General features: G+C 42.6%; 2 protein-coding genes across 2 annotated transcripts in view; one reads left to right on the top strand and one right to left on the bottom strand.

The window, feature by feature from the left end:
- Positions 1 to 3,281, bottom strand: part of CROCC2 (ciliary rootlet coiled-coil, rootletin family member 2) — a 105,613-nt gene extending 102,332 nt beyond the window's left edge. Inside the window, exon 1 of the mRNA XM_066621670.1 lies at positions 3,237 to 3,281. Within this exon, the coding sequence (XP_066477767.1) occupies positions 3,237 to 3,281 (45 nt within the window). The remainder of the gene's footprint in view (positions 1 to 3,236) is intronic.
- A 7,248-nt stretch (positions 3,282 to 10,529) lies between these two features.
- On the top strand, positions 10,530 to 26,027 carry MAB21L4 (mab-21 like 4). The gene is made up of 5 exons (XM_066622262.1): positions 10,530 to 11,034; positions 16,551 to 16,770; positions 19,090 to 19,243; positions 22,378 to 22,734; positions 25,935 to 26,027. The coding sequence occupies exons 1-5, from the start codon at positions 10,530 to 10,532 to the stop codon at positions 26,025 to 26,027; spliced, it is 1,329 nt and encodes a 442-aa protein (XP_066478359.1).
- The last annotated feature ends 1,672 nt before the right edge of the window (positions 26,028 to 27,699 follow it).

A 27,699-nucleotide genomic window follows, 5' to 3' on the forward strand; every position in this document is an offset into this window, starting at 1 on the left:
AGGCAGAATACTGTATAAAATATTCAGCATAATGTTATCTATAAATACCATTCTCACAGGCAGAGAGAGAAAGAGAGAGAGATCAGAAGGCACCAGCCCTAATAGTAGTGGGTAAAAAATATTTCAGAGCAATGTGGTTTCATAAGGTGATCATGGGCCTTTAACAACTTGTCCATCCCCTCTAAACCATTTTAATGTTTTTCCCTTTTAAAACAACAGATGCCACATGCGAGCATGAAAACTGCAAGACTTGCAAAAATTCCAATCACATAACTGTAACATTCAGGCCACCTATCAGCAAAGGCATTGATTAAAACACTTTGGCTGTCTAATGGGTTGCAGCTGTAGCATGGAGGCGCTGAATAGGACCCATGGAGATAGTTACTCCCTCTGCAGCTAGTGATGTCAGCACAGCTGGGGCAGCTGTGGAATTAGCAACCACTCAAGAAGCACTGTATCTGCATGTCAGCTGACACTGTCCACACACACACACACACACACACACACACACACACACGGGTAGGAAAGCACTGCCCACCAATAAGTGTAACACTTTACAAAAGTACAAAATGGTCCACAGAGGAGTGACAAGACCTGTAATAAACTTACATTCCACTACTCTCAGGCAGCAGGTCTAAAGACAAATGAGATCATTTGAACAATATCAAATCCATTTCAAGTAACACCAAAACACAGTGATGCGGGGAAAAACCAGCTGAAGAAATAAAGGACATCCATTGTTTTCCCACACAAAACAGTGTTTTTGGACATGCAACTTAAAGTAGGATTGCTTACAAAATTCTCCAGATTTCTCCCCAGATTTTGGTATTCTGAATTCCCTGGTTTTGTTTCTGATGGGAAGCTGACACAGTAGGAATTGTGTACTGTTCTAGTTTTCAATTTCTGAATTTTGTACAGAATTCACAATGCTGTATTTGCTGTGCACATGACATATGTTTTCAGTTCATGAGACTCTCTTCCTTCTTTTGATATTACTTATGGGCAACTGCACATTAACATCACCCAGCAGAAAAGCAATATTTTCTTTAAAAATTTTTATTTTATTTTATTCATTATTATTTTTATTATTATTTGCCTCCTGCTGAGCCTGATGTTTTTTCTCTCAAATAACATCCTTTGAAAAACATTTCAGATGAAGCACCCATGCAATCCTTTGGATGACATACCACTCCAGTGGAAAGGGCCTGATGTTCAATTTCCTTCTCAGCTACATTCCTGGAGGGGGGAGGCTCTGAAATGTGGGCAACCCAGGGTCATAGATTTTTCTCAGAAGAAAGTCTCACTGTGTTCAGTGGGGTTTATTTCCAAATACATGTGTCCAGGATTAGAATCTAAGGCTGAATTCTAAACACAAGTACTCAGGAGTAAGTCCCATTAAATAGTGGGATTTACATTTGGCTAAAATTCATACATAGGACTGTATACTGTGATGTATCTGATTGGTCATCTCCCAAGCAGTCTACTACATGCATGTAGTCTTTTGTTTCTTACTCCAGTTTCTGAAACTTTACTGCCCTCTAGTGTATTTAAAATGTCAATACAGATACATAAGTAAACTATTACCACCTAGAACTCTAGATGCCAAAGACACACCATTTAAGAAGCCACTGTATAAAGAAAAGCTTCAACTAAGGACTTTTAACAAAAAACAAAGTATTTTCAAAATTTTCCCTTACAGCAGAATTCACGTGCACACAGACAACAGCTCTCCTTAGTTTGCTAAATGCGTGTGCGTGTAGGGGGATCAGAATACTAAACAGGCTGGCTGTGATTCATGTTTCTGTTGTAAAACCAAAGGAAACGGCATTATTTTGTATGGTGCAATGATTTCTGCAAATCTGTTCTGTTGCTTTAATACGTGGTGTACTTATCTGACACTAGCATTTTATTCCTCTGAAACAAACTCCTCTTACAACTATCCCACTAAAACAGTGTTTCTCAAACTGTGGATCAGGACCCACTAGGTAGGTCATGAGCCAATTTCAGGTGAGTTCCCATTCATTTCAATATTTAAATTTTAATATATTAGACTTGGTGCTACCATGGTATGTGACTGCATTTGGGGAAATGTTACAGACCTGCACTTTTAACAAGCTACTATGTATATTCTTTTAACAATCATGGTAAATGGGATTTACTCCTGGGTAAGTGTGGATAGGATTGCAGCCTAGGATTGTGAAAAATTTTCCTGCTTGATGATGTCACTTCCAGTCATGACATCACTTCTGGTGGGTCCTGACAGATTCTCATTCTAAAAAGTGGGTCCTGGTGCTAAATGTGTGAGAACCACTGCACTAAAAGATGAAATGAACACACCGCTGAAGTTGCAATCAATGGAATTCACTGAGAGAAATCAGGCGCTATCTGTTCTTTTTGGAGGGTCCAGAAATGATATCTGATCCAGTTCAGATGAATGAAAGGGAGGTGGGTGCGAAAGACAGACGTTTAATTTTATTTTTCATTCATTTTACTTTCCAGGTCTGTCTCTTGGCTGAAGGGAATCTTTTGGAATCTTTTTGCTCTCTGCACTGAAGCGGAACATGTGAGTGGGCAAACATGTATTAGCACATGTGGTCTGAAATCCGTCACGGGAAAGAATTAGAAAACTGCTTGCTTACTTGGGGCCTCTGAGAGGAATTTTATCAGGCGGTACAAAGTGGGAGCGGGTGAAACAAGGTGGGGGGAGGTGGCAACAACCAGAATAGACTTTGGAGTCCCGGTCAACTGGGCTTCCCAATGCAGAGCCCAGGTCTACCTGCCTGTGCGCTGTTGTCAGCTAGATACAGTAATACGGAAAATCAAACACACTCCTAAGTCCCTCTAAAATGTTTTAAAATATAGGAAATCATTGCAGAAAATTAGCACCATCATATTCAGGCTCACTCTAGAATGGGAAGAGTCCTGTGTGCACCCAAACTTACTTCTGCAGCAATTGCAGTCCCACAGCGGAGTCCCTGAGTTCCTTCAAGGTAAGCAGGTCCACAAGCCTAAGAGCTACTGTAGCAGGCCAGTTTCCTCCCAGATTTGACACTGTGTTCAGGAGTGTCATGAATGCATTCCTTGGCCCAGCACATATGGCTTCTGGTTGCTGCAGCAGCTGCACACCCAGCATCCCATGTGGGCAGGAAATTTCTGGGCCCCTCTTTTGGGTCCCCTTTCTGACCCTGGGCCTGGGTGCAAATTACCCCCCTCTCATGGGCTCTCTGCTTACTGACCTGGATTGCAGCTTCTAGTCTTAGCTTTGGCTTCTCCTCGCTCATCTCTCAAAACCCGGGGCAAGGAGCAGCGAGACAGAGCCAGCGCTCGCCCAGCAGCTCCTGCCAGCGCAAGCAAAGCGAAAGGTGCATGCGCGCCTCTGATGCCCCCCAACGACACTCTCGGGTGAAAGATTTCAGGCCTGGACTCGTCTCGGTGGCGCTCTGCACAGCTCCGCAGCCTTCTAGAGTGGAAGAGGCACCAGGTCGCGGTTGCCGCGGCAACGGAGACGCCGAGTGCCGGTGTTGCCATGGAAACAGAACGCGGTCCGGGGTTGCCAAGGAGACCAAGGGACGCGGCAAGCTCAACTGTTGCACCGGACAAGGATGAGAACCAAGCGGGAGAATTGTCCTTTTGCAGAAAGGGGGGAATAATAAACGGGGTATAGAAATAGTCTTATTCTTTATACTGGGGCTTATTTTCCAGGTAGACAGCACAGGCTTGGGAGATGCATCTGTGCAGGCCAGTCCATCTAGCTATAATTTATTAAATATTATTATTAAACTGACTTTTGGAAACTGCCATAATATTTCAAGGCAGTGCACAACCCCCACAGAACAGATCTAGAGCAAAGATGGCAAACAGAATCCATCAAAGCACAGAGATCTATGCATTTTGTGAGTGAGTGAGCTGTGCCAATAGGGTGTGCACTGCATCTTGTGGTGGGGAGGCAGTCACAGTGGTCTTCTCAAGGTATGGGAACATTTGTTCCCTTGTCTCGGGGCTGCATTGTGGCTGCACTGGTGCTGGAAAGTTGAATAGGATTGGGCCGGGAGTGTGTGTGTTTGCACACTCAAGCATGTCTGCACACATGGTTTGTAATGTATATGCAAAGAAATAAAAGTGAGGGAGAACAGGCAGCAAGGGCAAGAGAAGAAATGAATTTACTTCTCAGTGAAACAGCATGGATGGACTATGCTATTCGTATGTGAGACTGTGAGCGCAAGCCTATGCATGACTACTCGGAAGTAAGCCCCATCGTAATCAATGAGGTTTACATCTTAGTATTTGTGCAGGGATTGTGGCCTTATTCTGTATTACTGTTCACTTGTACTTTGGCAGTTACACTGCACTACTGTATTACTGTACGTAGCACTTTTGCTAGGTTCTATTCAACTACCTCATCTTCTCAATGCATAGAGTAGTGTTTCTCAAACTGTGGGTTGGGACCCACTCATGAGCCAATTTCAGGTGGGTCCCCATTCATTTCAACATTTTATTTTTAATCTGTTAGACTGGATGCTACCATAGTTTGTGACTGCATTTGGGGAAACGTTACAGATCTGTACTTTTGACAAGCTATTATGTATATTCTTTTCACAATGATAGTAAATGGGACTTACTCCTGGGTAAGTGTGGGTAGGATTGCAGCCCAGGATTGTACAAAATTTTCCTGCTTGATGATGTCATTTCTGGTTATGACATCACTTCTGGTGGGCCCTGACAGATTATCAATCTAAAAAGTGGGTCCTAGTGCTAAATGTGTGAGAACCACTGGCATAGAGTGTCTCGTAAATACTAGGTGTAGACTACTTAAGTATGCAAAATATTGTCAAGATATGAAAGGCATGCCCATTTAGTTGCAAGTGCCCTTGATTTTCCTTCCAAAACTTCACAGAAGAAAGTGTGCCATTCACTATCTCCTGCCTCACCTACTTCACAGGGTTATTGGGAGGACAAAAGGAGGGGAGGAAGCATGCACACCACCCTGAGCACCTTGGAGGAAGGGCGGTAAAAAATGTGATAAACAAACAAATGAGTCTGGGAATTTCATAGGTGCTTCAAATCAGTCTAGGAAATGTAGGTTATTTAGCTTCTCATTGTTGTCTAAGGAGATCAGATTATACAAACAGTAAACTAGATGAAGTATCTAATTGGCCTACTGCCTAATTGTCTGCTTCAGAATTTAATATACCTTTGCACATCAGGGATGTTTCATAATATAGCGATTGGACACGTTCTACTCTGGCATATTTAATAAGACTTGATGCAAGCCTTGAGGACTGTGGATGGTCTGATACATGGGTGTAGCTTTTCCACCTCCTTGATTGTTTGCTGGATTCATGCTGTAACTGTATCAACAAAAATTGTTGTTGCTGTGCGGGTTTTCTGTGGAGTTGTGTCTTCATCATTGGAGCAGCACATGGAGCTCCAGGAGTCTCACCGTTCCATCACTACCTTGACACCAGGAAGATTCTATCCTGGCTTCATCTTCACCATCCATTGACTCAGGGGCTGCCTAAGAAAGTATGCCACCTGATGGCAAGTATCTGCTGCTCCCACCAACATACACACCACCACCACCACCACCCCTCAGTTAAATAGCACCTGTGGTGGCATCCTAATCTTCATCCCCACCTTTCTTTTAAAAATTTAATCCAGATAATTTATTCTGCAACCAAATGAGAACTTATTCCTAAATCTGTATACATGGGTTTTGTTTAAGAGTAAGGTATGCTGGTTAAATGACTCCCAAGCAGTATTTCATTGGCATTCTTCCACAACCCTAGTGCATCTTCAAACATAACTGTGGGTAGAGATCAACTAGCATGAATGCAATTCTTGCAAGTTAGCAACTCCAGCAAAGAGTTATGTGAGAGATTAACTGAGCAGTTCATGAGGTATAAGCTTTTGTGACCTGAAGTTTGCCTTGTTGAATGCACTCAAGGATCTGGAATGTTGACTCCTTAAATACATTAGCTTCTATACCCTCAGTGAGAAACATGTTTAAATTTCTCATCTTGTCAAGTGCTCCCACGCTATGAGAAATTCTGAATCTGAAACATCCTGAATGTCTGCAATCTCTCCTCCCACTTGTGTATAATATTCTACATTATGAACTTTGTGCAACAGTGGTTCAGTATACAATTTACTTCTAGTATGTCAGGAATCCAGTTAAGATATGAGGGTCTCATAAATATACAATAGATATCAGGAAGAGGCTGGGTGGAGATTCACCAAACCAAAGCTGCATCCACATGTTAGCAGCTCAAGATGAGCAAGCACCGTGTTTATTCTCTGGTTTGATGCTCAATGGTTACGTCAATAATATCCTTGTCTGTCCTATCTAGGGGGATATCCTATTAATGGGAGGCATCACATGTGGTACAGGAAGTATGTTACAACAATGTCATGTAAAGATTTCCACCTTGCTTTAAATACGCATTAAGAAAAAATCTACACCACAAGCCTTTCTGCCAAATTCTACCACAAGTGAAAATATTTTGGAGGCTCTTCTGGAAGTTCAAAACAAAACCAAAAACCAGTTTCCTCACTGCTACCCCCAAATGAAAAGATGAAAAATCCACATGTGGTTAGTTAGGACTGCCAACTTTTTTTATTGGCCTTACTCACATGTCCTTAACCTCAACCTGATATGCAAAAACTTAGTGAATGAACAGTTTCTCCACACTTTGTTTTCTTCACATCAGCAAAGGTTCACTTCCTAACTTTCTATACATCAGACTTTTGTTAAAGGCACAGGACCAAAAAAAAACCTGGCAACTCTATTTTTGAACCTGATAACGTTTGAGCGAACCTAGGAAAATATTTGAATAAATAAGTATGGCATGCAAATGTTATTTAAAGACACTTTGAAAACAGTTACAATTTTTTTTCCTGGCAGTTTGGACATTAATAGGACAAACAGTAGCCTGCAGCACCAAAACTACAAAACATGGAACTTTGAAGACTAAGAAATGTATTGTAGGACACACTTTAAAAGAGTCCAATTTGGCCTCAAGTTTTAGATGTTTTGACACCCTATATTTGTTAGACTTTAAGGTACCACTGACCAGACTCTTCGTTATTTTTTCAAAATCAAACAATTATGAGTAAAGTTGTCTTTTCAGTTAAGCTGTTAATACTTCAGGTTACAATTCTGTGCACACTTACTTGGAAGTAAGTCCCACTGAATTCAGCAGGATTAAATTCTAAGTGAATATGCATGGATTACAGAGTTTTGACAATGTTATCATTGTGGAATTATTCACAGTTCTCGATCACGCCCTTGTAACTCTGCAGATATGCACATTCTTTCTCTATTATGAACTCATCCTGCCTACCCACATTTTTTATTTAAGGATTTACAAATAGAATAGTTAGTGAATTCTTCTCTATACATATTTCACTCCTCCTTTGCCATTTGATTTGATATAATCTATAAATAAATGTGGGAAAATTTGACTAAGTTTTCACGTGCACACACACCCCTTGTTATGCACACACACTTTGTTATATTTCATCCTTACCAAAGTAATATCTCAATCTGGTGGCAGCATGTGGAATCCCCAGTATTTGACAAGATTGGCCTGTAGGGTTGGTGACAGTATTTGGGCAACGCTTGCAGTACAATACAGGGTGACCAAAAAAACACAGAACCCACAAATCTTTGAATAAAACTGTTAATTTTAATTTTTCTTCTTTTTTTCTTTCAGGGTATACAAGTTGACTTTGTGCATGAAATATTGGAACAATAATATTCCCCAATATGTCTTGGTCAACCAAGGAAAAGTCATTTTGCGTGGAGGCCTATTTTGCCAACAAATCATACACTGTGGTGCAAGCCAATTTTCGGAGAAAGTTTCAGTGTCGTCATGCTCCATCAAAAAGCAGAATTTTTGACTGGGTTCAGAAGTTCAGAGTATGGGACTGTGCAAAATCTTAATTCTAAAGGTCTGAGGGACACTTATTCTGGTCAGAGGGTGAGTGCTAGAACAGAAAGGAACATTGATGCTGTACGGGAGTGAGGCGGAGCCCAAGGAAATATCTTCGACGACGCAGTCAAGAGCTGGGAATCTCTCGAGAGTCTTTGAGGCGTGCTCTAAAATCAGATCTTCATTTGTATCCTTACCAGATCCAAATAAAGCAAAAACTTACGGAGGCGGACATGGAAAAACGCGTAACCATGTGTGAATAGTTTTGTGACACAATCGAAGACAATCCAGACTTCTTGGATCATGTTTGGTTCTCTGACGAAGCGCACTTTCTGCTATCAGGACATCTTAATAGCAAAAACAATTTTTATTGGGGTACAGCCGCATCGGAGGATGTGTTACAGAAGCCATTACACTCAACAAAGTGCACAGCATGGGTAGCAATTTCTAAAAATGGCATTATCGGTCCATATTGGTATGAAGACAAAAATGAGAGACCTCAAACAGTGAATACAGAGCGCTATGTGGCAGTGCTGAGGAAGTTTTGGGCATCACTAGGACAACGCAGAGGGATAGATCAAGATGAACAGTGGTTCCAGCAAGACGGGGCCATCCCACACACATCAAATGACTCCCTAGCCTGGCTGAGAGAGCAATTTCAGGAGAGACTGATCAGCAGGAAGTGTGACGTTGAGTGGGCGCAGCACTCACCGGACTTGAACCCCCCAGATTTTTATCTGTGGGGGTATCTCAAGGATAATGTGTACCAGAACAACCCTCAAACGATTGGTGAACTGAAAGCAGCAATCACAGCAAAAATCAGGCAAATCCCCAAAGAGGAATGTGTTCGAGTAGTTGACAATTTTGCATGACGTATGCAAGTTTCCCTCCAACGCCATTTGGAGCATATTTTGGAAAGAACATGACTTTTATGCAAAGCGACCAAGATAACTGAAACTTTGGGGAATAATCGTACACAGATTGAAGTTTGAGTCCAGTAAGTTTCTTGAAATTTACTGGACCTTTGTAGGATTTAATCAAATTTTTATGGGTTCTGTTTTTTGGGGGTCACCCTGTATGTGCCGTGGACCCATATAGCTTAGTTGGCTGGGTTGGCTGAGTAACCGGTGCTGGTGGTGCTAGGGGCAATGGAAGGTGATGGACCTGCTCACTGAGCCTGCCTCCTGCCTCCTTTCTTTTCTCCTTCTTTCTACTGTCTCTTTACACAAAACAAGAAGTGTGGAATGCACTGGGAATGCTAGGACCATGCTCTCCAAAGTTCCTGGTTTGTCTAAAGCAACTATGAAGAAGGAGAAAGATAAGAGAGTAGGAGACAGTACTGCCTTCTGATTTGCTTCCTGTTCGATTTTAGCATGCGGGAAGCAAATTGGAGTGGCTTCATCTGTGGTGGACTGCAGAGAGGTAGCAGCAGAGTCAGGGTGAAAGGCACCACAAATCCTTTTGTTGCTACCCGAAGTTTGTTGCTCAGTGCAAGCTGCAATAGTCATCTTGCAACACCCTTGGGACTCCTGTGGGTGATGCAGAAGATAAGGTGGTGGAGCGCAGCTACTGCAAGCAACCCAAGGTCCTGTGTCCCCTATGCTTTATGCTACATAATTGTGTGAGCATATAAATGTTGTTAAGGCTTTTTATAACAGCATATAAATGTTGTTAAGGATCAAAAACAGTAGATAGCCACTTTTAATGAGGCCTCATACCCCTTTGTGTTAACTAGCTTGTAGCTTAGTGTTTCTCAGACTGTGGGTGGGTGACTGTGACCCACTAGGTGGGTCGTGAGTCAATTTCAGGTGGGTCTCCATTCACTTCCATATTTTATTTTTATTAGACTTAATACCACCATGGTATGTGCCTGCATTTGGGGACATGTTACAGACCTGTACTTTGAACAGGCTACTCTGTATATGCTCTGAACAATGATAGTCAATGGGACTTACTCCTGGGTAAGTGTGGGTAGGATTGCAGTGTAGGACTGTTAAAAATGTTCCTGCTTGATGATGTCACTTCTGGTCATGACATCACTTCTGGTGGGTCTTGACAGATTCTCATTCTAAAAAGTGGGTCCTGGTGTTAAATGTGAGAGAACCACTGTTGTAGCTAACAGAGGACAAGTTAAAAATCTTAGCACATTTAAATCACATGAGTCCATAGAGTCATGTCTTCATCTGGTGTGGGTTAGGCCCATTTTCATATCAGTAAACCATGTGGAGTCATACCAGCTAGCCCAGTGTTTCCAGTTTTCTGGGTGGGATGATTCCATAGTATCAGAGTAGGTAATCAGACAACTGGATGTCTCCGTTGATTCATCTGAACTTACCAGTTTGACAATGATTGTTCTAAAATAGCTTGGCACTGTATCAACTATGTTACAGGAAAACATTAGGCTTATTAATGCGTCAATGGAATTTCATTCTCCATGCTGCTCCTCCCTGTTCCAGCCTTCAATACCTTACTTTTCCCCTCCCACTTGCATGTGTATGTCTGTTGTGTGAACAACTGCATCAATGTTTTATCTGCTTCAAAGTCAGCCTATATAACAAAGGATCTCAGGAGGGGTTTCTTCTCTGCTGCATTTTAAACATGGCTTCAAAGGTTCCTCACTGGCAAAGCTATCTTCAGGTGATTCAGTCCCGTGAGCGCCTGAGAGTGGAGCATTTCCAGAAGGCAGAGAACATTTTGCTCATTGTACTGGAGAGAGTCAATGCCATGGACCCAAGGTTTATAGTGGATTACTCCAGAAACTTGGAAGCCTTGGAATTTGCCCTTTCTGCTGCAGAGGATGAAGTCACCATGGAGGTCCCCTTGAGCATTGATGCTGATGCTCTCTTAGTGCACGAGTGTTCAGGCGAACAGAGTGACTCTGAAAAGGAGACACATGGGAACAACCAGCTGCCAGGCTCTTGCTGTTTAGGGGTACCCAAAGAAGAATCTCACCTGGAAAACTGGACCAAAGAAGATGTATTCAGTGCAGTGGGAAGTACTGAATCCTGTGGGCATGTTGTGCCAGGAAAGATCCTTTGTCTTCTGAAAGATTTGGTTGTTGCTGCCATTGTTCATTGCAAGTGCCAGTCACTCATTAAGCCAGGTATTGTATAAGAGGGAAACAGAAGCATGTGTGTGTCAGAGAGAGAGAGAGAGAGCGAATGTGGATGGGATAGATGGAAAGAGAAGAAAAGAACTATGAAAGGAGGTCTGCTACAACAGGAGGGCTGCTACAGATAACTTTATGGCACAAACATGTCCAGTTAGAAGTAAGTTCCATTGTGTTGAATTGGGCTTACTCCCAGGAACAAGTGTATAGGAATTGCAACCTTAGTAGTGTCTTGTGTATGTTATCTAACATATCCTCAGATATGTTCTAAAATATATATGATTTTTGTAGGTATGCTAGAAAATTCATCAGATGCTTGTCTGCAAATGCAACATGACAAGCTGCAGTAGGAGGCTCGGCTTAGTGGGCAGAGCTCCAGTGTGTGCTTTTTGCAAGCTCAAGAAAGCCATCCCACCTGCCCTGAACCTCTTACCTGTGTTTGTCATGTTGCAACTGGCCTCCCAACCCAGAGGTAACTGGGTCATCACCAGTTCCTTCCAGTGGTACTTTGAATAGGTGGTCCACGTGGGTGGAATGGCGGAGGACAAATGTGGAGAAACACTGCTTTAGACTAATACATTCTGGGATCTGGAACAGATACACAGTGCGACTCTGAATTTGCTTCCTTAGAAGGAACATCCAAGTAGGTGCATTTGGCATTGAGGCTTCAGTATGTGTTTTGTGCCCAAAGGGTGTTTTCCTCAGACACAAGCTGCCTTGAATTGTTTAAGACATGGCGAGGCACAAAATGTTAAATAAACAAACTGTGCACACCCTCACTCGTACAATCACCGTAGTGGTACTGGAAAAGGCGGAATGCTGTAGGACTGGAGAGGGGGATCCTTCCTGTACAAGCAAAATGTCCTCTAACCGCATAACAGCTTTTGTCCAGTATTACCACAGTTTTTATTTCTGTCTTTATTTACAAAATCTCAAGCTATTTCTTGTACTGTGCTTGAAACTAACCAACATTGATGTGGCTATTGATACTGTGTTCAGCACTAGCCAGAAACAAGTGCACCCTACTCACGCACCTCAATACAAGAAGTAGCTTGAGCTTTTGTAAATAAAGGAAATAACAACAGTAGTATCCCCCTCAGAAGGAAGATAAGCAGGGATGCTTCCCCTCATCTCGCCAAGCCTAAGCATGTCTACTCAGAATTGACTCCCATTATTGGCAATGGGGCTTACTCCCAGGTAAGGGTAGACAGAATTGCAGCCTAAGAGAAAAGTAAGAAGAGGGGAAGGGTGCACATCAGAGAAGCAGCTGGGGGAGCAGCACTCTCCCTGGGTGCTTCCCCGCCCCCCACATGCCAGGCTTGCCCTCACTCCCCCTCCCCTGGCTGCTCTCTCGGCAGCCAGGCAACCAGGGATCCCCCCTCACCCCAGCAAAGATATAAAGAGAGGACATGCTAGCCAGGGCAGGAAAGGATTGTGGCTTCCAGGTGATTTCAGAGAGGGAGAGAAGTTGTGATGCAGAGGACGAGAACGGCATTGGGGTGGCGGCGATGCTGCTTTCAAGGCAGACTCACAAGAGGGGAGATCGCCGGGGTCTGCCTCTACTCACCCAAGCCCTGTGTTCAGGTCTCCGCCTACACTCTCCAGCCCAGTCCAGCTGCGGGGGGGGGGGGGGGAGTTGCTCTGTCTTGCAACCCCAAGGCAGCCCATCCCATCAAAGCAGCCAAGCTGACAAAGATTGGTGGAGAGAAACCTGGCTAGCTTGTCCACATCTCTCCTGGTCCTTCTTTGCCTGCAATTCAAGCCTGCACTCTGCGATTGGCCCCCTGAGGGAAGCCTGCAAGTGCAGAGGGAGGTCCATATGGAATGCAGCAGCATGCTTTCTGGGGAAGAGTGGCACGCTGCTTTCTTTGCACATGTGCAAGCCACTCTTAGTTACGTCTCAATGCCGGGAAGCTTAAAATGGCGATGCCTAGGCTTTGCCCACTTCCAAAATGGCACTGTCTAGGTCTTTTGCCATCTTCCAAGATGGCTGCCACCAGCTTCTCGCGACCCACCAGAAATCGGATCGTGACCCACCAAGTGGGTCCCGACCCACAGTTTGAGAACCACTGGCATAGTGCATAGGGCAGGCTGCTTGATTATGGGCTCTTGTATAACTGTACTCAGAGACAGTGCATATCTTCACAATGCCTGACTTGCAGCCTGAATGCTACCACTGTGCACATAATGCCCTTGCACACACACACACACACACACACACACACACATCCCCATGGGTGGGAGGGCAGGCAAACAAACAGGCAGTCCTTGGCTACTTATTCTCAGTTATCATGATAGCCAAACTCACAATATATTTTTTTCTGGAGGCCTGACTCTACATTCTCCCCTTGGAAATGCACACAAATTTGTGGTTCCACGAGTCCTGGCCTGTTGGTAAGTCTTTTCTCATCAGAGCAAAAGCCTGGACTAGGTTTCTACTTGCACAGAGCCACAAGCAGATCTCTTGATCTGTCTGTTTTTTTTCAGTCTGTTCTTTGCTGCCGTTACACCCCATGGCCATGTTGTCTCATTGTGTCAGTCCAGGTGTGTATGTTTAAGAAGGAAAGAATTCAAAGAAATAATTCCAACAAAATGAATCAAGGGCACATAGCATTGCCAAGCCTCATGACCTGGCCCAGAGCTTTGAGGTTCAGAACTCTTCATAATCCCTGGAGTCAAGTTTGACCATGTGAGTGGTGATGGGGTTTTGAACATTATATGGCATTATTGCAGGATACTGGGACAATATCTATGTATTTAAGGGTTTTACCCGTTGTGGTAATGCAGGAAGGGCAATATATTATTATCTATCGTTGTATCTGCTAGAAAATGATAGGTGTTCTTGTTTGATACAAGGAAGCAGACATGATTTTCTGGACCTGATACAACCTTTGTTCTTGGCTGTACCTTTTCCCCAGACATGACCCAGAGGTAGGAAAAAGGGAATATCAAGATATGCACTTGGGAAAGGAAGCCTGCTTGACAGAGGGCTGGATTGGATTATACTTCTCCTGCCAAACCTGCTCTGCTTGATTACGGATTTATATGCCCATATGTTTGTCCCCCATGTTATTCACAACCCAACCCACCATAATTCCCTGCATGGCAATGCAGTGGTACCAATGTGGCACTCATTGTATTATATAGGGGAGTTCTGGCCTCTGGAGACCTCCTCAGGGCAAGAAAATATTTGTTCCCTTGCCCCTGGATAAACCCACACCAGCCTGGTGGGTCTTCATGGACCTGCACCAGCAATATTGCTGGTACAGGTCCACACAGACCTGTGACAGGGGATTGAGCCCAAAAAGGAAAGTTTGGATTTGGAGAACATAGCTGCCACCTAACCTGCCCCCTTTCTAGTCCTGATCTGCCCTTCTCCCCATCCCTGTTGCAGCTCAGTTGTTGCATGGCTGTTTTGTGATTTAGCTTTGATTAAAACAACTTTAATTGTAAATCTGTAACTGTAAATCCCTTTTCTTCTCAGTCGCTTCTCAATCTCTTTCCTTTGTTCTCATCACATCTCAGAAATAACCCTTCTCTTTCTGGAAAGGAACTGAGAAGAACTACACAACCTGAGTGTGCAGAGATTCAAAATTCAGCTCTCTCCTGTTATCTCTACTACCCAGCACAGACTGCATGACAACACCATTTCTCATGTCAGAGCTTAGGCACTCTGAGGAAATATAGTAGAGGGTGTAATTGGAAGCTTACCAGTGTAATAAAATAAAATAAAATCCTGTACTAGTGGGAAAGACAGGGAAGAACAGAATTGGTGCCAGACGTTCAATGGCTGTGAATCCATTTTTCCACTCCCAGAATGTCCATCATTGGTAGATTCTTTCTTAGCAGTTTAGATCCAGCTGTGCAAGGCTTGCTTCTGTAACCTGACTTCTTGTTGGTATGAGCATTTGGAAAAGGTGGCCCTTTTTACACTTAAATCACGATTATCTAGACATTCTGGTTTTTAGGCATCCCAGACATCCAGAATACGGTATAGTGTATGTAATACGTATACAACCTGTGCCTACAAGCTGTTCCGCAAATAGCTAAATGACAGGAGCCAAATTGAAGTTGTTGCAATAATGTTAAATGAATAGGCTGGTAAAAATTTCCTAGCAACCTGTCAATTAAACAGAGGCAGAGATACTGAGATACAAGTGGTAACAAGAACCAATGTTTCACTTTTAATATTGTATCATACGATTTCCTTGTTTTCCCTTTGGTTCTATTTGTTTGGTTCTGAGGCGTGCTTTGAGGCACAATTTTCAGGAAGTGCACTTTTCAGAAATTATGTAATAGAGGGGAATACTGAATAAGAAGAAATCAAAACAAAGTTCAAAGAAAGAATCCCAGAAAGGAGCGGGGAGGGGATACGTTGACTAAAACGCAGAGACAATAAGTAAACAACTTATTCAGTAATTATGGGTGAGTCAAGTTGTTGACTGGACTGCAGATAGTTAGGAAGTTGAAAAGAATGTGAAAAGATGGTTAGAAAAACATTGTTTGGAAAAAGTGCTTAGAAGTTAGCTACTTCAGTGATGAGGTATAATCCTTGACTCAGGATCCAATCCAATGCAGTGCTATCGCTGTCAGAGCTAGCATTTCAACTGTGGTACCCACTTCTGGTGACCCGGAAACACTCATAACTGTATGCTTCTGGACTGCCACTGGAGATGCCATGGAGGCCCTGTGTATGATGGTGATGTGAAGAAGGCCAACACCAATAAGTCAGCAGGAGATAATGTAATAGAGGAGGGTGGAGGTGTTTTGGAAGTAGGAGGGGGTGACTTGAACCCAATGCTTTCCCCTGCAGTGGCGGCCAATACACCCCCGGTGTCTCCTTGGAGTTGTGCCAGCTAAAAAGCTGAGATGGGTCTGAGGAAACACATTGGTGGTCACAGGGCTTACTGAGGGGTAAGGGAAAATTATTCCCTTTTCCCCTCCCAATTGTCCCAGCACCACCACCAGAGCATGCAGCAAAGCCTGGGGAAAGCATCAGATACACATCAGTGAGAGTTTTGCAGTTGGCTTAATAGGGGAGGGGCAGATATTTTGTGGCCAGCAATGCACAATGATTACATAGAAAACCTTGGGTTTATATAGATAGGGGGCACAGTCCAGCAAAATAGTCCAGTTGCAGTTAAGTCCCACTGAAAGCAAAGCCAAGGAACTGGAGTTGCAATGTGTTTTTCTTTTGATTTCAGTGGGACTTAGCTGAAATTGAATTTTGCTGGGCAATGTTTAGGGCATATTCCAATTGGCAGTCATGGATGCTACATTTTTTTTTTTAACAGATATAATTTGCAAATCATGCTATTTACCATTTATACTACTATGGATGTGCATTGGTTACTTTTTGTCAGTTCTAATATCAGTGCTAATTCCCAGAGGATGTAAGAATCCATAGGACTAGGGCTGGAGTAAGAGACTGAAGAAGCACAGGAAGGTGTGCAGATCTACAATCCTGATATTGTAATTGCTTTCATTCGTTTGTTCTTTTCATTTGTCAGGTGAACTCCAGGCTGAGAGGCTAAAGGAAGATGACATGAACCTTCCTTTGCTGGTGTCCAGTGGCTGGAAAATGATCTGCTTCAACATTGTCCCTGTAATGAGGAGAAAGCAGGGTGCTTTGAAACTCAACAGTTGGCAAGAGAGAGGTTTTCCACAAGGCAGCATGAAGAAAATTGCTCAGGAGGCTGACTACATCCCTGCCAGTTACTATCATTGGAGGTAAGCGTGTGACTAAGCTGTTCCCATTGGATGCTATCTTGGGGGAAGACACTGTTTTAGAAGGGTACATCTTTTAGAACCTCTGAGATTGAATGTGTCCTCAGCAGTATACTTGTGGGGCATCAAGGACTTTCCTTGTGCAGGCAGGGGGTAGACTTCTGGAAGACCTATATGCTGACCACTGGAAGGTGTATTCCATGTTGCTTAGCACAAACCTTTCTTCTGTGCCTGTGCTCATGAGGGCTGGAAGTATATTTCATTTTAAATGAAAGCAGGAGTTCAATGAATTCTACCAATCTTCTTTCCCTTTTGGTATAACTCTGAAAAGTTCTAGGTTTTTTCTAAGATACAACAGGACTTACATATGCATAGGATTGTGCTGTCAGAGTTTTCCAGCTGAAGGCTATTCTGTTAAGAATAAGGGTTTTGCTAGATAACTCAATGTGTCTATAATTCGGTGGTAACTTGGATTCAACCAAACAATGTTAGTTACTGTAGCATCCTAAACTATGTTTGATAGCCTTTACTTTGAAACTGTTCAAGAAGATTGCTCTATAGCTTCCTAGGTGACATCTTCAGACATGAGGATCACCAGCATTGTTTGCTCATAAATGTCTCTGGAGGGTGGGAATCAAGGAGAATGACAGCCTGGGTAGATGATATACGTTGTTAAAAATGAAGCAGTTGCTATTTTAAATCTTAATTGCTATGCTTTTCATGCTGGAATGTACAAGATGTAACCATTTCTGTTTGGAAAGGTGTGGTCATTCTATTGGAATGAGAGTTACATCAGACCTCGTTCTTTATGTCATCTGATACCAAAATATAACCCTAACTCAGTCCTTCCTTCTCAAAATGGAAGTTCATGCCTATAGTTGCAGAAGGAAATAGCAGATATTTTTTTTCTGATTTGCTCCCTCACCAGATACCTTGTGCTTCACCTTAAGATACTGGTTTTCTCCATCATTTCACTCTGTGGAGGATTTGACAGAGTAGCCCACTTCAGTCTGGAAAATGCTGTGACTCTTGCAAAGATATTGTCAGTAGAGAGCTGGGCCAGAAGAAGGTTTTATGTATTTCAATATATAAATGAACAGGATTATATATCTATTGGTCTTTCTTTCTGTTCCTTGGAGGGAGAATTTGAAAAATGGTCCTGGGTATAGCTATGCAGTTTAAATCAGATATATGCTACTGAGTACTGTTATAAACAGATGAACTGGTGGGTGGTGGATGAATGAACAGCTAATCCTAGCTGCTTGGGTAAGATCTTGCCAGAAGGTCTCATTGGGAGATTACAATGCATTATAATCATTGTAATCTCATTATAGTCTCATTGTAATCTCATTGGGAGATTACAACACAAGGCTACAATCTTGTGATCGAAAGCAACCTTGCATCCAAATGTTTAAAAGTCTGCTTACTGGCAAGCAAAAACCAAAATTAAAATCTTCATGTATTAAATTACTCAACTTGTAAATAAGAAATAATACCCTTTCCTCATAAAGATGCTTACTCACTGTTTTTAACCCTGTGTTTCTGTTGCAGATGAATTGCAGTTAGACACCTTGAGGGTTTTTTTCACAATAAGTATCTCTGTTCAATGTATGAACAAGATGTATCTCCCAGAAAAGTTAGCTCTAAGAAGAGGCAAAGGTTTTTCCTGAATAGACATGAAAGACAATGGGTGGGATAGCCTCACCCACAATCCAGACCACACACCTGTCAGGAAAATGATTACAGAATAAAGGAGGGTATGGGTTTAAACATATTTCTGACTGATTTACATGTTACATCTTTCAAGGTATTTGCAGATGTGGGAGTGACACAAAGTTCTGCACACCTTCAACAAATATGTGGAGTTCAATTTTGTGTAATTTATATAAAACACACACACAAAGTCTTGTGTGCCTAGCCCAACTTTGTAGACCTTTGTAGACCTTGGCTACAGGCAAATCTGTGCACTTTGGAACTCATTCAGGAACTTAAAAAAACCTGTAACTGTTTCTGGCTGAGATTTCTGTGTTATGTGTTGTGTGTTTATGTTCCATGTTCATTCTGAAATAATGTGTCCCTTAAAATAAAGAAAAAGCTGTTATCCCCACAGTTCCTATATAAGCCCTTGAAGTTCTCTGCTCAGAGGGGCACCAGCTTGGCATGTGAATTTGCTAAGATTATAGTCGGCATGTGTCAACAATCTGCCTGTATGGATCAGTGGGAGCTTTGACACTGTATTCCATTAGTGCAAAATGAGACTCTATACTGAAGCACAATCAAGTATGTAAATAGAAATATGAAGTGACACCTTGCTCTTGTTAGGTACTCGACTAATCGCTCAGTCCTGAAGCTCGTCCAAATTGTGGGCACCCTAAAAGGTTATCGTTTGGACAGCCTCCGCCTCCTTGACCAAGTCAACCATGAGCACTGGAGAGAGGAAGGCAAGAAAAAAGGGCTCACATTTCATCACTTGAAGGTACGGTTTTCTGGATTGCTAATCCTATAACTGTGACTCTCTTAATGGTTTTGTTGCAGGAAAGCAGTGGTTTGTTGTATTACTGTAGCTAAAACTGCTTTATACTTTGCAGCTATGCCCAACAGGCGATTTTAAAAAACCCCATTCTTGCTACTAAGTAACACTGGGGCAGGGTTGTGAGGTCATTTCCTGTACATGTGTGTATCACTTAACAACTGGGATATGTTCTCCAATTCCTTTTGTTATGCGATTAGGTCATTAAGTGAACATTAAGCCCAATCTAGTGCCTTTGTTGTGTAAACAGACACTCCCAGCCAGACTCTAGCTGGCTGCACAGGCTACTGGAGATAGATTGCCTCTTCTTTGCATTAAGAGCCTCTTTGGTGTGTAAACAGACAATCTGTTGCAGGCTATGGGAGACCTGACTGCCTCATTAAGAGCTTCTTTGTTGTGCTTTGACCACGGTGTATATGTGGTCCGTTGTTAAGCGGAAGATTTGTTAAGCGACACACAACTGTACTGTACTTGATTCTTTAAGTAGCTTCTAAAACAATGCATACGGTTCCATGTTCCTTCTGTCTCTCATTGGTTTCATGAAAAACTAGAGTACTGGTTTATTTTTTTTTACCTCAGGTTTTACAAAAATAAAAATACAAAATAACAGAACAAGAAAAAAATAAAATGTAGGAAAACATCATTGTAGTGCTCCACATGTTATATTGTGTTAAGGCTGTGCAGTATGTTTTTTGTATTGCTGCAATGTCACACTTGCACTTTTAGAAGGGTCTCAATATGCTAACAGCAGAAGATCCTATGCTGTTGGATGGTTTATATTTCAATTTTTGGGCAAGTTCCACTCCAGATTAGAGAGCATGAAGCAGCAGAATGTGTTTTCCAAACCTGGAGGTATGCCATGTGAATATGACTAAAATATGCAACGTGTCCCTCAAAACGGCCACGGTGCCACGCCAATCTTTAAAAAGGGAAAGAGGGGGGACCTGGGAAACTATAGGCCGGTCAGCCTAACATCTATACCGGGTAAGATGGTGGAATGCCTCATCAAAGATAGAATCTCAAAACACATAGACGAACAAGCCTTGCTGAGGGAGAATCAGCATGGCTTCTGTAAGGGTAAGTCTTGCCTCATAAACTTTTAGAATTCTTTGAAAAGGTCAATAGGCATGTGGATGCGGGAGAACCCGTGGACATTATATATCTGGACTTTCAGAAGGCGTTCAACACGGTCCCTCACCAAAGGCTACTGAAAAAACTCCACAGTCAGGGAATTAAAGGGCAAGTCCTCTCCTGGATTGAGAACTGGTTGAAGACCAGGAAACAGAGAGTGGGTGTCAATGGGCAATTTTCACAATGGAGGGAGGTGAAAAGCGATGTGCCCCAAGGATCTGTCCTGGGACCAGTGCTCTTCAACCTCTTCTTAAATGACCTGGAGACAGGGTTGAGCAGTGAGGTGGCCAGGTTTGCAGATGACACCAAACTTTTCTGAGTGGTGAAGACTAGAAGTGATTGTGAGGAGCTCCAGAAGGATCTCTCCAAACTGGCAGAATGGGCAGCAAAATGGTAGATGCATTTCAATGTCAGTAAGTGTAATGTCGTGCACATTGGGGCAAAAAATCAAAACTTCACATATAGGCTAATGGGTTCTGAGCTATCTGTGACAGATCAGGAGAGAGATCTTGGGGTGGTGGTGGACAAGTCGATGAAAGTGTCAACCCAATGTGCGGCGGCAGTAAAGAAAGCCAATTCCATGCTTGGGATCATTAGAAAAGGTATTGAGAACAAAACAGCTAATATTATAATGCCATTGTACAAATCTATGGTAAGGCCACACCTGGAGTATTGTGTCCAGTTCTGGTCGCCACATCTCAAAAAGGATACATTGGAAATGGAAAAGGTGCAAAAGAGAGCGACTAAGATGATTGCTGGGCTGGGGCACCTCCTTATGAGGAAAGGCTATGGCGTTTGGGCCTCTTCAGCCTAGAAAAAGACATCTGAGGGGGGACATGATTGAGACATTCAAAATTATGCATGGGAAGGATAAAGTGGATAGAGAGATGCTCTTTACACTCTCACATAACACCAGAACCGGGGACATCCACTAAAATTGAGTGTTGGGAGAGTTAGGACAGACAAAAGAAAATATTTCTTTACTCAGCGTGTGGTCGGTCTGTGGAACTCCTTGCCACAGGATGTGGTGACGGCATCTGGCCTGGATGCCTTTAAAAGCGGATTGGGCAAGTTTCTGGAGGAAAAATCCATTACTGGTTATAAGCCATGATGTATATGTGCAACCTCCTGATTTTAGAAATGGGCTATGTCTGATGCAAGGGAGGGCACCAGGATGCAGGTCTCTTGTTATCAGGTGTGCTCCCTGGGGAATTTGGTGGGGTTGCTGTGAGATACAGGAAACTGGACTAGATGGGCCTATGGCCTGATCCAGTGGAGCTGTTCTTATGTTCATGTGATTTGTGGGCATTTTACCTCATTAGCTTTTGCACCTTTTAATTCTGGCTAGTTCTCATATCAGTCTTGGGAGGAAGTCAGTTCAAACCAGAAAGATTTTCAATTTATATCTTATTTTTGTTTTGCTTTGTTTGCAATTCTGCTCTGTGGTTGGTCTGTATTGACCTCAACATCATGAGTTGCTTTGATATGGGGAGTGACCACGGTCCAGTAGAAGAGCTTTACATGCAGAAAGTCCCAGTTTCAATCCCCAGCACCTCCCCGTCAGACAGAGAAAACAATCCTATCTGAAAGCCGGGAGAGTCACTGCCAAACAGCGTCAGTGATTCTGAGGTAGACGGACCAATGGTCTGCCCCAGTACAAGACAAGAACTTATAGTATCAGTATTCTTATACATACAACTCTCACAGTGTTCTATCTTGCTTCTCATATTGCCCAATCCTATAAGGTCAATCCACCTGCAGACTGAGCATTCTGCCAGCAGAGACTGCCTTACAGTTGTTGTAAAACTGTCTCTAACATCGCTCAAAGCCATGTACTGTTGGAGTGCTGGCAGGGAGGCCTGGTCACATTTTCTTGTTAAATGTTTCAATGACAGATTTGAAACTTCTGTTCTACTTTGCTTTTAAAAGTTGTTCATGTCTCATTCTAGATGGTGTTGCTGTGGGCCACTCACTTTTTCCCTTCCCCTGAAGACTGGATGGATATAGAAGGGTCAGTGTATCGTCTTCTGGTAATCCTGCTTTGCTGCTTGGTGACCAAAAATCTCCCGCATTTCTTGTATCCAGAACAAAATCTATTCCAGGGAGATGGGCTAGACCTGAACTCTTTGTACTCCAAAGTGGAGACTTTTGCTAGCAGTCCTGAGCATTTCCTGAGGTTCCATTTTGCCATAAGAGAAAACAACATGCACCAGCAGAAGGACAATGGCCTCAAAGCCTTACTTCATTTCCCAGCAGAAGAGAAAGCCTACTGGGATACTGCCTTCTTTGATATGCTGCTGCATAAGGTAAGCTGATATTTACAAGCAGAGATTCAGATTCAGTTCTGCCCTATGAATGAAATCAAGGCTTGATTCCCCTTGATTCCCAGGGTTAAAGGTTAAAGGTTGATTTAGATCAGCCGTTTTCAACCACTGTACTGTGGCACACTGGTGTGCCGCCAATAGTCCCCAGGTGTGCCGCGGAAGTTTGGTGGAGGGTCATTTATTAATAGGACCATTGGGGATATGAGCCCCCCACCAACAGCAAGGTGTGCCTTGTCAATTGTCCCAAAACTAATGATGTGCCTTGACAATTTTAGTACCTTGTCAGTGTGCCATGAGACGAAAAAGGTTGAAAATCACTGATTTAGATGACCCATTAACAAGTGACCCATTAACTAGTTCAAGTGGCTAGTAATAAGTTAACCATGGGCAAGCTTTCTTTTACAAAAATATGAACACGAAGTAATTTCAGATGTGACCACATCACCATGCGATGTGAAATTAATACATGTAGGGTTGGCTTCATGTTCAAGAGGCACCTGATAAAGCACCCTGTGCTCCCCCGTGGTGGTCATCTCCAACCTGCTGGGCTTACTGGTAGTAAGTGACAGCTGCAGCACTCCTCTCTTTTCCATGACCATCATGGGGCTTACTAAGCAACAGCGATAGCAGTGACAACAGCGGCACTGGTTGGCACTCTTATCTACCATGACTGGAGTGGAGATGCTGTTTTAATTTCCCACAATACTCTGGTTTCCCTAACATAGCATTGCTCTGGAGTGACTTTATGTTGGAAGTTGAGGCACTATGGGAAAATTAAAATTGCATCCCCACTCCAGCCACAGTGGCACTAATAGGAACACCTGTAAGGATTGGGGCCCAGTAGAGGTAGAAGGTATCAGAGGTAGTGGACCCTCTTATGGTCTTGGGACCCCAGCATTTGCCAAGGGTGCCATGTGCTGATGCCAACTCTGAACAGATTATCAAATCGTTGGGTGACCGATTGCTCTAACATCTACTACCATACAAGGTTTTAACATACTGGGTGATTGAGGACCCAGTCCTATCCAACTTTCCAGGGCTGATGAAGCTGTGCCAATGGGGTATGTGCTGCATCTGAGAGTGATGAAGTAGTCATTGAGGCCTCCTCAAGGAAAGGGAATGTTTGTTACCTTATCTCAGGGCTGCACTGTGGCTGCATTGGTGTTGGAAAGTTGGAAAGGACTGGACTTTGAGGCTGCAATCCTGTCCACACTTTCCTGAAAGCAAGCCCATTTGAACACAACAGAATTTATTTCTGAGCATTCCTAGGATTGTACCCTGAACCTTTAATCAGCCAATATTCAATTAGATGTTTACAGTCTAAATTTCACAAACTTGACCTGACATTGAGAATGAAGTTTTTTTCTTTAAACTCATATTTCAACATAGTTATTTCTAAACAGATATCTTGAAAAATAAAAATGTGCCAGATTTGAAATCTAGATGCCTATAACTCCCTGAAGAAGTGTTATGACATGAGTTATCAAAACATCTCATTGGTTTAATTAACTTGGCTTAGCTTCATTGTAAGACATGTAATTCAAGCTATCCCTTAGGCTACTGGGAAGAGTTAACAGTGTGACTAACTGAAATATGGGTATGAAGGGAAAACATACACAATTAGAAGTCACATCCACACTAACAGCTCTTTCATGCCTCAGCTTGCAGCCCAGAGGCTAGAGGCTATGTTGTCTTTCTTCAGTGTCAAGAAGCAGGTTATTTATCATAGGGATCTGCAGTTAACTGAAATTCATGTTAGATGTTCTCTGTGGCCCTGGCAATCAATGCTGTGGAGGCTGGCACAGCTGGCTGGTTCACTGGTCCACCTGAATTCTCATGAGAGTTTGAGGCAGCCTGGGGCAGATTGGTGTATCATGGACACTTGTCCCAGTCCCACTGGTGTAAAAGGCCCGTAGGATTGGGCAGTAAGTCTTTTTTTTGACTCTGCTCTGTTTTTTAATGTATCCACCTTGGATTTTTGACATTTTAAAACTGCCCTTCTCTTTGTTTGTATATTTTTAGTTGCTTTTCTAATATTTCTGTGAGATTGTGGATATATTGTTTTATATTGGTGTGTGTATATATGTGTGTGTGTGTGTGTGTGTGTGTGTGTGTGTGTGTGTGTGTGTATTGTTTTCTATTTTATGATGAGTTGCCTTGATGGTTCTCTAAATGGCTTGCAAGGTTTTGCCAGATACAAATGATTTGAATGAATAAAGAATAAATTTATTCTTTTATATCCAACATGCTCTCAGTATAGGATTGCATGTGGACTGTCTAGAACTGAAATGAGAAGTTGTGGTTGTGATTACATTGGCCTGGAGGTCATGACCATGAGAAAATGAAGTGGGAAGTAGGACCAACCAAACCCCTCAGAGATATTTCCTGACTAACCTGTTCAGACGTTTTAGGAGGCTGCAGTTCTGCTGGAGCAGGGAAGGAAAGGAGAATTCTTTTCATATTGCACTGCCTTGAAGCACATGCTTCTGCTTCTTACGATAGCAATTGACAGTTGTAAGAAGAAAAGATAGAAACTTGATGTTAAAGGGAGGCACTACAAGGCAACAGGCCAGAAATTTCCATGGTGATTGAGTGACAAAGCTGGTAAGACTGGGACAGTGTGAACTCATGTGGGCAAAACTGCAGTAGCATCCCATTGGGTTCTGGAGGCACACTGATAGGTATGTAGTAAAACAGGTGTGCAGGACCTCCCTGCAGGAAAAGGTTGGTTATGCATCATATAGGCGTGTATATATTATGTGCATATGTGCCGGGGGGGGGGGGGAGCTCCATCAGGGATCAACAGGGATAGACAGGACAGGTATGGAGAAGCTATGAGGCCCATGAGATCAATGTAGGGAAGAGGATGAGCTACATTTTAATATCTTGCCCAAGGAAGTCAAAAAGCCTAAGATCAGCCACCTTGGGGAGCCCTTACTACTCAGATAGGAACCTCTCCCCTTTTCTGCTATTTACTGGCTTTCAGTAATCAGAAATAAGTGCAGGGATGCATGCAGACAAAGTTGTCCATCACAGCTCAAGAGTTACCAGCAGCTAATTGTTGTATAGGGATAGCAGCTGTATATGTGCAGGCCTGTTCAGAACATTTCGTGTTTTGTGATGGCTGCAGTGGTGAAGATATTAGGAATGTCATTCCATTTAACACCTAAATGTTTGTTCAGTTTCAGATGTACCAGATTAAGGACACACAGCGGATCTCTGCTATGACTAGCATCCTAACAAAAACCAAGAAAATGGTGAACAATCAGAGCTGAAAACATCATCTGCCACCATAGAGCTCCATGCCTGAATAGACTTCCTTCATGTTTAGCTTATTTCCTAGGATCAAAATCATCTGCTGATGACTTGAGTTCATGGCTCCCATAATCTTTTTATCAGGGACAGAGCAGACAACAAAAGACAGCTTGTGGCTTTCTCCAGGTGACAAATTAGGGATAATAGTCCAATTTTCTGTCTGCTGTCCTATATAGAGTAAGTGAACTCACAGAGTAGTGGTATTTTTTTTTCTTGTACACTGTACTGTAGTGTATTATTACAAGGTGAAAGTACAGACTAAGACTTTCTGAGTCTCAGGAAGAAAAAAATGGCTTGTAGAACTAAAAGATGAAGAAGCAAGGGATCTCCAGGTGGGATGGCTTTAGTTTAATCACATTTCCAAGACTGGAAAGAACAAGGCAGCAGATCTATTGGCATTCTTGCAACTTCCTCTGGTTCATCTTTTGTTAAGGCTCAAGATATGAGAAAAGATGAGCAACACATATGGTTCCTGCAGTGCATGGACTGCTCGCTCCAGAAGGAAGCTCTGCAACTGGGTAGCAACTTCTGTTTTTCCTAGCATCGATCTATGAAATTTATGGTGCATCTGAGAAGAGTGTGCTTTGTATTTTAAGTGCATGATTTGGGGTGCAGAAAGGCTTCACTTCAGCAGCTGTTCTGGGAACTATGATCCAGTCTCATAATATTCCCTGACATTTACTTTTGTAAGTTATGGTGCTTTGTTGCAAGTAGAGCCTTACAAAAAGCTACACTGGGCCATATATAATTTTTGTTATTGCCGTAGAATATTATATGCTGTATTTTTCTGTATATGAAGAATTTATGAATTCATATGTATATGTTTTTGCATGTTTGCTCTGCATGTTTGCATTTCAGCGCTTCCTTATAATCCCAATTACTTTTGATATCCATTCTACAGATGCTGGTGTGGGAAAGCATATAGTTCTAAAACACTTCTGCATAAAATTTAAGACGTGCTCATGAATTTAATTCCATCTTCCCAGTTCCTGATTTAAAGTTTATTCTAGCTACTCACTGTAAATATATTATTTTACAGATGTCAGCAAAATAAATTCAATAGACTTCAGAAGTCATGTGGAAGATTTTGCCTACAAAGTGTAACACAGTGGTTCTCACACATGTAACTCCGGGACCCACTTGTTAGAATGAGAATATGTCAGGACCCACCAGAAGTGATATTGTGACGGGAAGTGGTGATCATCAAGCAGGAAAATTTTTAACAATCCTAGGCTGCAATCCTACCCACACTTACCCAAGAGTAAGTCCCATTTATTATCATTGTTAAAAGAATATACAGAGTAGTTTGTTGAAAGTGCAGGTCTGTAACATGTCCCCAAATGCAGTCACATACCATAGTAACATCAAATCTAATATATTAAAAATAAAATATTGAAATGAATGGGGACCCACCTAAAATTGGCTTGCAACCCACCTAGTGGGTCCCAATCCACAGTTTGAGAAACACTGGTATAATGTGAGTTTTAGAAACTTGCTTGGGCACCAGTTTACAATCTCAATGAGAAGGAGGCCAACATCTGCTAGATCACAATGTACTGTAGGGTTCTCCTGTGTCACTGTAGGCAGAACCCTTGGACTACCTGCAAATATCTGCTCACAATTGTTCCAAAA

Source organism: Tiliqua scincoides, chromosome 3 (genome assembly GCF_035046505.1).
Source record: "Tiliqua scincoides isolate rTilSci1 chromosome 3, rTilSci1.hap2, whole genome shotgun sequence".
In the NCBI taxonomy this organism is placed as follows: Eukaryota; Metazoa; Chordata; class Lepidosauria; order Squamata; family Scincidae; genus Tiliqua; species Tiliqua scincoides.